A 16,485-nucleotide genomic window follows, 5' to 3' on the forward strand; every position below is an offset into this window, starting at 1 on the left:
TATAAAGAGGAAAACTAAAAAAAAAACAATATGAAAAATTATTTTAGTTGTTGGACTATGCATTTTTACAGAAAATACAATGGTATTTAAACTTTTTAAAGTAATGGGAAACATTTAATCTGTCCCTTTATAATATAACTCTACATCACCAATTTTGGAGACATGGGTTTCACAAGACAGTAACAATATTACATGAACTTCAAAACTTTTGGCACAAAGCATCAAATTGTAAATCTCTCCTAAAAGGTTTTTTTTTTTATTTTTTTAATGCTTTTGTATGATGTCATATCTAACGTTTTTATCTTCTTAGTTTTATTCTAGACCTTCAGATGCATATATATATATAGATCTATATATATATAGATCTATATATCTATATATATATAGATCTATATATATATAGATCTATATAGATAGATAGATAGATATATCTATATATATATATTGAGTGCAAAGAGCTAATAGTGTTCCTCCTTTGGTTATAAAATAAATCTTAGGTCTGCTGTATAATACTCAATTCATAACCTTTTATAATAAAAATGAAAAAAAAAAAAAAATTACCATGAAAAGGAACACACTTTTCCATTGATTAATTGTCAGGTGTTTTTCCTGTGAGTCTCGCTTATAACTGAAATTTTATTTCATCACATGCTGAACTATCTCAATGAGAGGTACTACTGACCCACAGCTATGAACAGCACTCCCCTATTGATTTAACAGTGACCATGTTTGTGACTCTGGGTAAATGATCAAAACAAACAGCTGACAGAGACGAATATCTCCCACCCTTACATGCACCACCAGTCCCCGTCTTCTGCTCCAATACCTTGTTACACTTTGCTAACTCAACATCAGTAATGGCATCGTCACTGGGAGTTGATGAGGAAAATTAACTGGATCTTATGCTGAGCACTGTGCCGCTCCCAGAGGACTCTTTATCGAGAACAGTCAAGTGATACAGCCGTAGTAAATGAGGATGCTAACTACAAGCTCGGCTTTAGAAACTCCTGAATCATACTGTGTTTGAGCATGGCAGCGAAGACAGAAGTCGTATCACATTGCTTTCACTGTGACCTCTCTCCTCTTTAAAAGCAGAATTGACAGGTTCATTAAATCTCATGGGTCAGAAAAGAGGGCCAAAAAAAGATTCAATATGGGACCCGTGAGGATAAACATTGCTGTGCCATTTGAAACACAGCAGAGGCAGCACTCTCACTCATCAGTTACAGAATGAGACAGCAACAAGATGGAGGGTAGAAAAACAGGGGGGGGGGGGAAACAGACAAGGAGTGACAAATTTAAAATGATAAAAGGATGGGGAATGACCTCTGTTGGAAATATATCAAGTACTTAGCGCACGCACGCACACACACACACACACACACACACACACACACACACACACACACACACACACACACACACACACACACACACACACACACACACACACACACACACACACACACACACACACAGAAATGGCCTTTAGGAATGACAGTATGAGGGATTCCTGGAGCTATAAAGTATGAAGGAGCATCTGACAGCTAGAGGGGAAAAAGAAAGGCTGCTACACGCTAAAACCAATGGAGGGAGCTGAGCTTGAGGCTTGGAGCTCAGTTCACACGAGACAGGAACCAGGCACACCATCTCTCCAGAACAAGTGCTGCAAAACAATATTTCCATTATCAGTTTAAGAACAAGGTTAGCAGTGAGTGTTATTACAAAAAAAAAAAAAATCCCACAATATTTAATTGATCCAATTAGTATTGCCTGTGAGGCTAAAGCCTAATAATGAATTCCTCTTTGCCTCTATAGTTATAGAACCATATTAAAAACACAACTTGGTACTGTAAATTCTCACCACATTAGCCAAAACAAACATGAATTTAACCAAAGCTGAATGAATATACATGCTTTTATAAATGTATGTCTTTAGCTGGAACAAGTGGGCTTTGGGCTGTGAGCCACAGACACATGGAAATGGACTAGCGCATTGTCTGGTCTTCACTGATAATTAAAAAAAAAAGTACAAATTATTTCTTTGATGAAAATTTGGTTCAACCCAGCAGCCTCACAAAAAATAAGGAAATTTACACTAATACCCTTCACATAAGAACAAGTCATCATGCTCTTACACAACAAACCACAAATCATCAAAGTACATGGAGTATAGGTATGTACGTTGTGCATCCACGACCTCAACTTAGTGTTCCAAACAGCAGGGGAGATAAAAAAAAAAATACCTGAATTACTGAAAATGATCCATCTGGCATCAAAAATAGAAGTAACCCAATTAGAGTCTTAGTCTCAGAGAGACAGCTGTTCCAGTCCTGGAGAGCTGATTGTCCCATTGATATCAAATCTATACGCCAATTCTCCTGGTTGAAACAGTTCAGTTTTCTCTGTTTCCAGTCAGTAAAACGGTTCTCTTCACATGCTAGATTAGTTTGCATCACCTGTAATATTCCCATTACCCAGCAGCCAAAAAGGTATGCTACAGGGCATAACAGGATATTTATAGAAGCCCAAAATATTTTTTACTACGGTCCAGTAATATACCTGGTTCACTACAGTCATACCAGCATAAAATGTATTTGCTACTTTATGACTCATCTGGAGTTAAACATTCCAAATCATAACAAATGTCAAGGAGGACTGTCAAACATTAAAGATAAATAACTGCGTAGCCTAGTATATGCCACATATTATACCGACAATTGGTACAGAAAAGGAAGTGAAGACAATGTTGCAGAGAAAGAAAAAAGAGGTGAGAAGGAAGGTGAAGAAAATGTATTCCATAAATGTTTTTAAGAGTAACACAGGAAGGACGTGAGAGACAAGCGTTTCAAAGTACTTCCTCATCCTCTGGATAAAGCTGGACTTAGATATTCAAAAATTAATCTCACAACCTTAGCGGCTCATAATAAAATACTTAAAAGTTATGCATTATAACAGACAAGTTATGCGCATAAGAAGGAAGGAAGGAAGGAAGGAAGGAAGGAAGGAAGGAAGGAAGGAAGGAAGGAAGGAAGGAAGGAAGGAAGGAAGGAAGGAAGGAAGGAAGGAAGACATGTTGCAAACACACACACAACCATGTGCAGTCAATCCATGCATGTTGAGTGCAGTAGCAGGCTTCAGCAAGCACTGGCTCCCGTCATCTTCCCTCATTCATAATTCACACAGTCATTTATCACACATGCACTCCTGCTGTGCACACTAACTAGTCACTATTGTACCACAAAACACGGACAGGGTGTGGCTGCACGTGTGGGTGTTTTCATTTAGCATACTTCAATGCAAAAGTGCAAAAGTAAGTGTTTATGACCGAGTGGTGTGTGGTGGGTGGACTGAGAGGTTATTGTGCGTCACCTTAAGAGTGAGATCCATCTGTCAATGTCAGTAAAGGCTTGTGTGCATCTGTTAAGAGGAGGGGTGGCATTTTCTGTACCCTTGATCACAAAGGGAAAAAAAAAAATGCTTAGGCTGCATCAATGACTCATGATAGCAATTTATCACCAGAGCATTTACACAGCCACAAGGAACCTAGTTTAGCTCTAAGCACAGCTCACAACCAGGTACAGGGAAATACACACAGATGCTTTTACTTTTCTTCAGGGTCTACAAATATTTGAGACTCAGAGTTTCTGCAAATTTGTATCTGTGTAGTTTTCCTTTAGAGCAGCTTTTCCTTGCTGAGCTCACACAAAAATAGGCCTTTGCTTGGCTTTTCCCACAATATGAAAGCCAGAGATTCAAATGAATGAAGTGAATTTGGCCCCTTTCTCTCTGTCAGAGCAGCAGTACTTTCATTTAAAAAAGAGCCAGCTGACCCTCACCCCTTTCAATAGCCTGTTACCATGGCAATTGCCCTTTGCAGGTCCAGGGTGCAGGGCTGGAATAAGTGTGCGTGTGTGTGGCTGCAGATGGTAAACGTTGTTACCCATGTGCTGAAGCTGGTGTTATGACTATGAGGTGGAGATGGACAAAAAAAAAAACTGATCCGGTCTCACCCGCTGTGTTGAAAATATCAAGAAGATATCTCAAGATTGCATGATTAATTATATATATATATCTTTTGGTTTGTCCTCTATAAGGTAGCAAAGAAAGTCAAATTCTACGAGCAATCATGTTTACATGCCTCCTCTCTGGGAGACTGATGAATATTTTAAATGCAAACACTACAAGGAAAACTCTTTGTAGACCTACTATGCACAATAGTTTTCAGGAGGAGAAGTAACACTGTAGCACCAGTAATTAAGAGTATGTTTATTATCCTGCAGATCCACTATACAGAGCCTCTTTAAGGTCTAATAATACAAATGTCTCTCAATGACCTCCTCCACGCAACAGATCAATATATGACTGCGCTACATTAGCTTACCTGCATTAAGCCACCAGTTTAATGGTGGCTAATGGAGCGGTGGAAACACAGGTCCAAAGCACATGACTATCCCATTTCACCAGATCAGGCGCACCGGAGCATAAATGGACAGTTCCTATGATGACATCAATTAACAATTAAAGCCATATCTTGAGGCGCTGGTGGCTGTTCTGTAAGCAGCAGCAAAAACCAAAGAGAATCCCTCCGTCCTATGACCACTGCTAGGTCACCTACTGCACATTATCCTTTGTAGGCACTACTATTGATTTTGTTTTGTATCCTGACCTCAAACTGCCAAGAGGCCTCAGAGCAAATGTCTCCTGGATGACACGTTTTGTAGCATGTTCTACTCCACATGCTACATGTGCTGGGTTTGTTCTACAGGCTCAGCCATGTCAGCTACTTGCAAGTGCAGCTTCTTATCAGACAGACAGTTGTGCTGCTGATATCAGGTTCTCACATCCACCTCACCCTGGGTCATCTCTGTCAGAGCAGATAGAGGTACGACACTTCAGCATTGAGCCTATATGACAGCTGTCCCCTATAGGGGGACAGAGAGGTCTGTGGGGTTCCCTGACACTTGTCAGGTTGAAGTGAAGCACAACAGGATACATGGATGTTGTGAATACAATCTACAACAGTATAAGTTTAATAGAAAAGCTCTCTGAGTGAAGCGGATAAGAATATTTGCAGCTCTGCAATATTATGCTTTCTTTTCTTGATCCGGAAACTAATTATACCACCTCGGTACAAATCTTTTATTGCTTGCTGGGTCGATGCAGCAAGCCATGCCCTTGCTGCCCAATTGTCCTGAATGAGTTCAAGTTTTGCAATTCTGCTGAGTAACACTGTGATACAGCAGATTACCTAAATGATTACAGCTCTAAAAATCCAGCTAATCACCACATCATAGACCTTCAATAACCTTGCCACAACAACCCCATGTTTGCAGAGCCTGACAAAGGTTCCTAAGGCTCTGCAGTCTTGATCAGTATGATAAGGCCAAATATGACAAATGGTGAGATTGCGTTGTTGCGGGCGACAGTGCCATGCTGGGCTGAACTAATACGCAGTGGAGAGCGATACTGTACAATGCAGCGTGATGTATTATGCCATTACTCTGTAGGCAGAGCTGTAATCTACCATGCAGAGCCAAGGTGTTCCAGGCAGGGCTCGGTCACTGCAATACAATATAGCAGCTTAGGGTGAGGCTGGCTGTTTTGTCCCCTGGCAGCCTCTGTGCAGTCGTGTCTCCCTCCCAGACTTTCAGATGAAATGGCCACTATAGAACACAGTATGCATTTTAATAGTAATCCCTTTATCTAGGTGCAACTTATTTGACAAACCATCCTAATGGTTGCCACCAGAGCTTAACCACACTCTACGTCTATGTCTGCCCCTCCTAACCCCTCCTAGCAGTCAGCCACTCCATTCGGCGCAGTCCACTTCACTATCGGCCCCCGTGTCTTTCTACAGTAGAGCTGACTGCTGACAGTGCATACTGATTTGGGATCAAGCGTACAGACAAAAATCATGGCAGGTATTTGATTGCTGGCAGGGGGAAACGAGAGTTGCGTGTATCTTAAGGGGGAAAAGCCAAACCGTTTAACTGTTTGTCATGTACAGCAGCGTGTAGGCAAAGCACACACAAACAAACACATATGGTACTTTGGGAGATGAAATCCAGAGGTTTAAATGTGTACAGCCTTTTTTCCTTAACTTTTGCTTCACTCTCGAGCTCAATACTGAGATCCAGTTGCATGACGTAGAGAGGAAACACTGCTCTTTAGAACTAACATCACTTGGACAAAACCAGGTCTCTGCCAGCAAAACTGGACCACAGCTAAATGTATTTCATCATCCCTCTCACCTTCCTTTCTCTATGCCTGCGTCTTTAAGCGTAACATCAAAACCAGTCTCATTTATCGTGGTCAAGGTCAAAGGAGCCATTATAAGTAATTCTCCACTTAGCTTCAGGCAAAAACTGTACACTTTGCTGACTGACAGCCCATCCCTACGGGAACAGCCTTCACATAGTAGGGGCAGGGATGTGTGAAAGTCAACGTGTGCATGTGCATGCGAGTCTCAATAAGGCACAAATGGATCTCTCGATAACTAACTTCTGCTGCCGGGCATGAAGTAATAGGGCCAGAGTAAAGGGATTCAGAACCTTCATTATCAGGAGCATTTGCAGTTAAATTCTGCTCTGTGCTCAAATCTATCATAATGTGGCTGATCAATTATTGTTCCAAAGGCTTAAAGGTGGACAATAAATTGGGACAAATTAATGTACATCATTGACCAGAAAGCAAATTGTCTTCTGTGTTATGGCAAGCACAACCTCTGGCCTGGGCTGCTTTTCTTTGATATCTACATGACATGAAACCTTTTCTTGTTGTCGTCTCATCATAAATAAACACAGCCATGACAGCCTCATTATAGGCAATCAATAGAATTTGTGGTGATAAAAAAGAACTGGCTGGCAGGCGGTTGATGCGTTTGTGGGTGAGGATAACACCAGGCCAGTGTGGGTAGATACGATGATGTAGAATGAATAACATTAATCACTTTAGCCAAGGAGATTACCCAGTTTTGCATAATTAGAAATCTCTCAAAGGGCAAAGAGAAGAGAGCAGCATGAGAGAAGGTAAAACTGTATGTAGCTACCTCAAACAGCTTTGCTCCATAGTTTGACTTGGAAAAGGTCAAACTCACAATTTCAAACTCAATCTGAGAACATGCTGGACCTTGAGGCAGCTGGTTGGTGAAAACCCTGTACATGATGAGAGGAGAGGGGCCATGCAATTATACAAAAGAGCTGTCAGAAGTTCAAATTAATGAAAGTGTTCTTTAAATCATCAAAGTGGAGCCAGTGCTGATCATTTTGATCATTTCTCTTCTTTTATTCATTCAGCTTGAGCTCCTCCAGCACCAGTCTGGAACATTCGCAGCAGGGAAGAGGATGCAAGATACATACAAAACAGGAAGACTCTCAAGAAAAAGAAGAGTCTTTTAAACCAGAGACAAGTCATTTTTGATCCACTTGGGGGTATCAGAAATAACTCATCAACATAACACTGACACTGCATCACTTTTTAAGTTGCCATGGTGAACTCATTAGCACGCTGCTTGTAGTTGTTAAACACTCCATTAACTCCCCATACAGACCGACTGCTCATGCATGGAGCAACCCAGGTTAGTCGGCCCTCCTTCACGCCAGTTGTCTCAACCAGGGTTGGACACAGGTCTAGCATGGGTTGTTTTTCCCATGAATGTGGTCCTCAACATGGGGTTCACGAAAAATTGGTTGTTATGTGAGGCAAGCGAGTACGACATAAGAGCGTAGCCCAAATAAGCTCAGCTACACATCCGGTAATGACGTATGCACATGTGCGATCAGGACTGGACCTGCATCTTCTGTGAATGTTGACGACACGGATTTGACCAGTTTCCAATCTAATTTTTCCCATGAATGTGGAACATCAGACCTGTGCCGACTGTCTGTTTGCTGTGGTGTTGAGCAGGTAGTGCAGTGGGTCTATAGGGCTATCTGGCTGAAAAAGATGCCTTCTGTGGCCACAAATTGTGCTATGAGATCTGTGAGAGTGAATACAGTAAAGCTGCAACAGCTACAACTGTGAAAAAAAACTGACTAGAAAGCTCCATGAGGCTGAAGAGAACTGCCTATTCAAAGGACACTTCTCTGCAGGTTTGTCACCAGCAAAACATTTTATGTCATTACATTGTTTTCATACTGTCATCTGATACATTGTTATTTAAAAATGTCCATTATAGCTGCTTCCACTAAGCCACTGCAGCAGTCTGGGCATTACTTGGGACAGCCGTTGTTAATTCTATTGTAGTGTAAGAGATTAAGGCAATAACAAAAGTAGCATCGCTTATAATAATTAAATTTTTACTGTAGCACACACATAATCTTCAGTCAACATCAGCTAACAAACCATGCTATTTCCCCTGGAAACAATGGCTTCTTGAAAGAGTCCAAACAATTTTTGTACCCGTGGTGACCCTGTCATGAGCAGAAAAATAATAGAGCCACACTGACAGTCTCCTCCAAAGGGATAATCTTCTGCAGGTGCCATCATTCTGCATTAAGCACAAAGAGAAGACACAGACAGGTACTTCCCAGGAGACAAAAATAGCTTCAATTTCCAGAAAATGTACAAAATAACATGGTCTGACTTCATGTCCCTCAGAGACAAACACACATAAAGAACCTGGTAGGCTATGTATACTGTATGAAACAGCTTTTTTTTATATCACTATCCTTCCAGCAAACTGTGCTATGATTTACAATAGGGCTAGCCATTTTTGTTATTGGTTATATTTTTTTGAATTTAAAGCTAAATGTACCTGGTAATCAATAAATCCTTGAAGTCATGTTTTTTGGCTCCAGCTTCTCCAATGTGAGGAACTGCTATTATCTGCTTTATGTCACTGAGGCTGAAAATATTAGGGGTTTTGGACTGATAGTTAAACAACAACTCAGTGTTGCAAAACATCGCAATAGGCATTTTTCAGTATTGTTATTGAATACCAGATCAATCAATTACTCGGATTGTTTGTTTTCTTTTCTATGAGCTTATTTCCTCATAAATCATATACCTTTAAATTTGTCACTATGTCAGCAAAAAGAAGCATCTAAAGATCAGTTTGGGCTCTTGAAAACAGGAGTAGGCATTTTTCACTATTTTCTCATTTTCTGCAGTCTTAACAATTACTCAGAAAAAGGATTTTCAGATGAAATGGTAATGCCATTGCTAACTGCAATGCCATCGAACTGCCTTACTTGTATCACTGGGGTGTGACTGAGCCACAACCTTTCCATTTGTTGTTAAAACCATAGGCCTTAGGTCAGAGCTGAGGAGGCAACAGGATGCAGCTGTAACACTCAACTGACCACATGTATCTACAATCCAGGTTAACTTCTGCTACAATCAGCCACAAATAGCATATACAGTATGTACAGCAGGAAGCTATGAATAAGAGAGTAAACGTTTGGGAAAAAATTTTTTTACTCTAGCTTCACCCTGAAGTCAGAGAGGAACTGTAAAAACACTCAGGAGCCAAAAACTATTTGTGAGAAAGTAAAATATCACAGTAACTCAGTAATAACATCAGAAATACGTAGAAGATAGCTGCACAGTGATCAGTGTCTGGGTCAGAGCAATTTACCTCTGAGTCAGACAACAGGGACCAGACCTAGCCGGGATCCATGCCTGGCTTGGTGCTACCCAAGTGATTTACACAAACTGAGCAAGACAGAGGGGGGAATTTTACAGCACTGGAGAACAACTCTCTTCTGACAGCCAACTCTTTCACTGGCACAGCAAATCTACAAGGAGAGGATAAATTTTAGAAGGGGAGCTGAATACATGATGGAGGCAAGAAAGAAGTCTAGACAAATCAGGAGACAACCGGGGGGAGAGACTGGGGGTGGGGGGGTGTAACACTCTGGGTGACACATTCATCATCACAATGAAAAAGAGGAGTAAGGACAAGACTGGTAGTCACTCTTTAATCTAAAGAGATGATGAGAGAATGTAGGCCAATAAATCACCCCTGCAGGCTGGTAAACAAAAGCCTTCGTCACTCGATCTTGCTCCTTCATGGGTAAAAGGACTGATTTACAGAGAAAATGATTCTGTCTGTAAATAGCCCTGTGGGTATGCCTATGAATTGATAATTTACACACCCAAATTATTAATGTGTACACTTGAATTGCTTATGTGTGTGAAACACCACTTCATACTAATCCCTGCCTAAAATGCTCTGGACAAAATCAGACGTGCAGGCTTCAAAGACAGCATAGTGAAACAAAAATAAACCTGCAATGCTGATTCAAAAGAGCAGATGAACACCATCTGCAATACCTTAGTCAGACGCTGTCACTTCACTTACAATGGATGATAACGGATCAGCCAGCCTTAAATGATGAAAAGAGACATTAATCTAACATTTAGTCACACTAAAGTTATTTGCATAAATGAATCAAATAAAAGCTGCAGTCAAGCTGTTTGGAGGCAGGGAAAAGACAAGACAGAGAGGTGAAGATAAAGCTGCAGCCAAATCTCTATTAGAAAAGGCGACAGTTGCATTAAGTTGGAAGGCAATCCCTGAGGTTCTCAGCAAGGTTAAGGGAACAGGACACATTGAGGACGTCTGGAAGGCAATGTAACTGACCAAGCGAAGAAAGAGTGGGCTGAGCCTGGGTGGTGGGGGAGGATGGGGAAGAAGATGGCGCCTGTCTGTAATACAGTCTCATAGTTTCAACACCACAAAGGGCACTGATAACAAACTCAAAGCTCTGCCAGCCCATCAGTGCCAGGCCCGATACGTTATACTTAGACAGTGTCGACTCAATGGAACTGCTCCCCTGCCACTGCTTTGATCCACCTGGAGGGGTAACTGCTGATATGCTGGCATTAAGTAGAAATTTCCTGGGATGGCAGAGAAGTATTACAAGACATTAACTTAAATATAAAAATTGTCAGTGTTCGTGGGCTTATGGGGAATTGCTGCTGCAATAAGTCTCTGCTCATGACCTTAGAATTATTATTATAAAAACTAAATATACCTCTTTCATATGGCAAGTTACAGCAGGGAATTAATAAAATGACAGACACAAACATTAACTAACACTATCTCTACTCGACATGGTCATTCATGACTTATTCTCAGAGAGCACTTACCTTTGAGTTGGTCTGCCACCACACTCTGTCCTATTCTCTCAATGACTTGTCCGTCTTCATGCTGGTAGCGGTCATCCAGGAAGTTGGCAGTGGCTTGTGATAGGTGGACCTTCCCGGCCACACCCAGTTGCTCCATCAGATTGGCCAGGTTGACATCGTTGGACCAAACATCAAACTTGAAGCGTTTCATGCCCAGGATACCGCACAGTATAGTGCCAGTGTGGACACCAACTCTCATGTTCACCATCTCCCTCTTCTCCTGGCAGAACTGTTCTATTGCTTGAATCATGCCGAGGCCCATCTCTACGCAGCAATATGCATGATCCGGTCTGGGTTCGGGACAACCAGCCACACAGTAGTAACAGTCTCCAAGAGTGCTGATCTTCTCACAACCGGTGAGCTCACAGAGTCTGTCAAAACGTCCAAACAAGTCATTGAGAAGTCCAACGAGGGCGTGAGCAGATTTGTTGGCAGACATTTTGGTAAAGCCCACAATATCCGCAAAGAGTATGCTGACTGGCTCCATCCGTTTCATGTTGAAGGGTCTGAAGATGATCTGGCCTCGGGGGATGGAGGTTTTCTTGCGCTTGTTGTTTTTAGGGCTAGAGATGGCTGCAGCTGCACCACTGGTGGAGTAGCGTTTAACAGAATTATCACCCATCTCATCATCACCCTGCTTCATCAAATCGTCAGCCACGATTCTGGGCATGACAGAGTGGATCATTCGCTCCTTCAAGGCTTTCTCCACCTCCAGATCTTTGCCATGCATGATAGCTTGTCCCACCTTAAGGAAGGTGCTGCGTGACCGCACCTCAGACATGATGAACAGGTGGATTCCAATAGCATGAGCGCAGAGATGGAGCAAGGCTTTGGCTGGGCCTTGCCAGCTTAGTGCATACCAGTCTGACAGAGAGGCAAAGCTCCAGTTCTCCCCAGCCTGGAACAGGTGCACCCAGCCCAAACTCTCAAAAAAGACAGAGTAGAGAAACCCGAGCAGGACAGAGGCATAGAGACGAACATGGAGAACGCTGTACAGCAACAGAAGGACCTCGATACAGAGGGAGAAGGAACCTACAGGAGAAAGACAAGGGGACCGGGTGCTACCTCCCACAAGCTTGTCATATGACAGATTGTATGAGGGCCCCATGCCACTAAACTCTTCCGCCTTAATTGCAGGTCTGGGAGTCTCTTGGTCCCTGAAGCGTGATGTCTGAATCTGGGGGGCCAGGGTCAGGATGAAGGTTACAAAGATGAGCAGCAGGGATGCCTGGTTGTAGCAGCGAGAATATAGCTTGGTAAAAGTTAAGAGGAAGAGAAGTAGGCAGAAAAGCAGGAAGGAAGCAGTAGGAAGGAGAAAAGCAGCCCTATCACAGCGGGAAGGATTGGCAGCAAAGTACAGTCCCCAGAGGAAACCAACAGCTACTAGGTAAAAGAGCACATAGCGGAAACGCCGCTGGGTCTGAGGGAAACACCTTTCTCTACAGGCCTCCTCCAGGATAGCAGAGTCAAACTTTGGGTCCCAGAAATGACCTGCAGATCTCTCAAAAAGCTGAGGCATCTTCTTCTGAGCACGAAAACTCTTGACCACCGGCCTCCTCAGTCCGGACTCGCCAGAGCTACAGCTAGAGGAAATGCTGTACTTGCAGTGCTTGGCTCCCCCCATGAAGCCTCCCCCAATTGAACCCAGTGGCCCGCCTCCGTGCTTGTGTTTGACACTAGTGCCAATTCTCACCGAGACGGCTCCATCTCCACTTGAATCACAGCTCACTTCTGTGTTGTGAGGCAGCAGTTGCTGATGTTGGGGCGATGCCATGGTATCTTTTAATCCATCCAAAAATCAAAAACTACTCAGAAGGCACAGTTATTTTAGAGAAAATTAGGAAGTAAGGCAAAGTATGTGGCCACAGTAAAACAGTAATGATTGTTAAATCTCAAAAGTCAGAAAGAGAGCACAAACAAAAACGTGTTCAGAGAAAATCCCACTCAGTTTGAAGTGCTCCAAAACACCAGCAGACCATCCAAAGTTTCTGAGTAGTTCATTATTACCTCTCTTGACGTCAGTCCCTGCATTCCTCTACATTCCCGTCTGTTTTGACGCACTTGAAACTGCAAGGTTCAATCACTGTCTGCTCTGTGCAAGTCCAAGTCGACTAAGCAGCCTGCACTTTGCGTCACTCATTGGAAAATATTTGGAGAAAACTCAAGAGAATTACAAAATAGTGTGCGTAAAGGGAAATACTGGGAAAGGGGGAAAAAAACGAGGACGTGAATGACTTAATGGTTTTGTTTTTTTTGGACAGCCCGCTGCAGTCGCGATACTATGATTACTGATGCATGTCCAGTCCCGTTTATCCATTCAGTTATTGCCACTTCCACTGAACAACGGAGCAAAACTTCCTCCACAACAGGTCGGGTGCAGTGTTCGACTCGAGATTTGCCGTTTGGAGATGAAAAAGGCCAGCGTTTGAATTTAAGGCGTAGGTCAACACCAGAGACTAATTTACAAAAACTGCCATCAGAGATTTTATTTATACCGACATACTCCTTGCTGCTGGGCCTTATCGCTTCTCCACTCGTGGACGGAGCCCCGTCCTTTCCTGGCTTTCCACTCCGGAGTCTCCACCGCTGCTGCGTCTCCAAACTCGCAGGAAATTTAGTGCACGGGGGTCTGCAGGAGACATGCATAAGACGCGGTGCGTGCAAAATCACTCAAAAGTATTTGGTGTTATTGCAAGCGTTTCTCTCAATGACTCGTGCGCAGACGCGTTCCTCAAATGCACCCGTCTTAGTGTTGCATCGGTACTGCTTTGGTATCCACAGTTACGCTATATATCAACTGATCGGCACATTGCACCCCCAGAAAATATCCAGATTGTCTAAACATCCTGGCCATGGCGGTTCCTGGCTGTATACTCTGTGTCAACTGCACATCGGCGAAGAAAAACGCAGCCTTGGGCAGACTACATGAAGATACCATCCAGTCCTTTCGTTTGTGTGAAGTAAAGTTTGCACGCGACAGCTTGGTCCCCCACCTCCCCCCCCCTTATAAACGCTAGAGGACGAAAGCCGAGAGTCGGGCTATTAAAAGGTCTCCACCTCCGCTCCACACACCCCACACGGCAGTCCCACAGGTTAAAGCAGAGTGCTGCCAGACACTTTAATTGAATTGGATGAGATGGAGGAAATATCGTCAAATAATTCCCTCTTAATCCAAGACTAATATGAAAGATTAGGGTTGCTTCATCGTCCAGCCTTTCCATCCACAGCGCCAGCCAGAATGAGATAAGATTTGTCTTATCCCCGGGTTATTTTACCATAATCGGGGCGCTGCACAGCAGCGTCGACATGTGCAGGAACCGCTGTGAGCACTATCCTGGCGCGGTGGCCAACACAGTGGCCGCAGCCGCCACCATCTTCTTGTCTGTGCGCTGACAGCCGTCCAGCCGCGGGGAGTGGGAATGTGTGTGTGTGTGTGTGTGTGTGAGAGAGAGAGAGAGAGAGAGAGTTAAGTAAACCAGAATAGAACATGATCACCTCCTTTGCCTTTAAAAATAAAACCTCATGTTCATAATACCCCATCATTGGGCGTACACACTATCCCCACCCTTTAATGAGATCTTAAAATGGCGTGGTCACCTGTTTATTACAAGCCTATATTTATTCCAAAATGACCGTTTCATGGCAAGTACGCTACTTCATGGCCAGTATTTATGCTTGCCAACTTGCCAAACTAAGGAAGAGAACTCAATGAAAATCAATGTGTGCTTTTAAAGTAGCCAATCATAATTAATAAATCACGATTGTTAATTTTGAAACGCTTGAGCCCGAGCATATCTCTGTCATGTTTCTTAAAGATACCTTTTTACAGCAATCATTAGGTTATAGCTCAAGCACCAATTACTCTAATGGTGTAAAAGTTCAAAAAAGAAATAAACGTTGTATTGAGGCTCAGCCAAACATAGATCGTATGGTGCCTAAACACCTGAATGGGATATTTGGAGCCAATTAATCTACTATCTATATTGTAGGCCTACTCATTTACTTTCCAAATTTGCCAAATTTTGAGCCTCATCCAATCAAATAGGCTACTTTTAATGCTCGTTTATTTTGAAAATAATTTTCTGCATTTCCGTTTTGGTGGTTGGCGTCAACTTGACGCTTCTGTCTCGCGGGGGGTGGTTACAGTCGAGGGACGTGCACGCACTTGGTGAAAAGAAAGAAACGCAAAGGTAGCGAGCACGTTCTTTAGGGAAGGGTGGAGACGTCTTCTAATGAGCGAAACACCCACCTTCAGTTCAAAGACAAAGCCCCTTTGTTTAAATTTAAATTTAAATAACCTGCTTCATCAGGTAAGAGGTAAGAGAAAGAAGTACTCAAATTAATAAATGAATGTATAGGACAACTGATTTGGTTGAGCGATGGAAATATTTAACTGACAAAAATCTGAATTGATGCAGACTAAGAAAATGTACAGTATGTGCAGCACAGATAAATAAAGAACCCCCAATTTGAATGATTTATTCAGCTGCCTTTGAGAATTCCTGCAGTGGTCCTCTAGAGCCAGGACTTCACAGAAAGGATTCCCACTGGGGACTGTGCATTGTGCAGCCCACCTGCATGAAGGGGAAGAAACAAAATGGTTCCTTATAAGAAGAATAAAATGATTTCCTTCACTTTTAGATCACAGTGTTATTTACACTGCTGAGTTTGCATTGCAAAACTTTAGATACAACGCAGTTTTCATATTGCAAAAAAAAAAATCACTCTACTGGTGCAAAAGAAAAAAAAAGGAGGGACATCATTAACACTGAAGACACAATACATTTGGCTATTTATTGTGAGCGTGCTGTACCTGTAGTTGGGCACTACTATGCTTAATGTAGTATTTTATGTATTTGCAAAGGCAAACGTGGTTTGTGTGTGCCTAAAATCTCAAAAGTATTTTGTATCAGATTACGCATCTACTGTACAAATGAATTTACAAAGGACTGTTTTTAAAACAAATATAAAGCAGAAATGTTTCGCTAACTTGTGTGACAATTTTGAAAAACAAATATTTACCACAAAACTAGCGTTAAATTGTCTTTTAATGGCCATTCTCTTTGATTTATGCTTAGAAGACTAGTGTTTGAGTGCTTGTGAACTTCAAATCCAACTCCATTGACCTACTCAGAATCTATGTGAAGGGAAAAGTGGGAGCGCAGAATAGGTTTACACCTGTGAGGCGTTTTGGAATGCACACAGTAACACACGCAGTAACACACACACATGCACACACACACACACACACACACACACACACACACACACACACACACACACACACACACACACACACACACACACACACACACACACACACACACACACACACGCACACACACGCAC

At 42.5% G+C, this 16,485-nt stretch overlaps 1 protein-coding gene across 2 annotated transcripts in view; it reads right to left on the bottom strand.

Annotated features, from left to right (window-relative positions):
• LOC138623345 (adenylate cyclase type 9-like) overlaps window positions 1–14,134 on the bottom strand; it is a 33,869-nt gene extending 19,735 nt beyond the window's left edge. For both annotated transcript variants that reach the window (XM_069702820.1, XM_069702819.1), the window contains exon 1: window positions 11,098–14,134. In XM_069702820.1, coding sequence (XP_069558921.1) covers window positions 11,098–12,910 — 1,813 coding nt within the window. In that variant the 5' untranslated portion in view covers window positions 12,911–14,134. The remainder of the gene's footprint in view (window positions 1–11,097) is intronic.
• Window positions 14,135–16,485: the final 2,351 nt, after the last annotated feature.

The sequence above is a fragment of the Brachyistius frenatus genome, unplaced genomic scaffold, assembly GCF_029030835.1.
Source record: "Brachyistius frenatus isolate BFR_SWC_R1_liver_20210118 unplaced genomic scaffold, ASM2903083v1 Contig_43, whole genome shotgun sequence".
NCBI lineage: Eukaryota > Metazoa > Chordata > Actinopteri > Embiotocidae > Brachyistius > Brachyistius frenatus.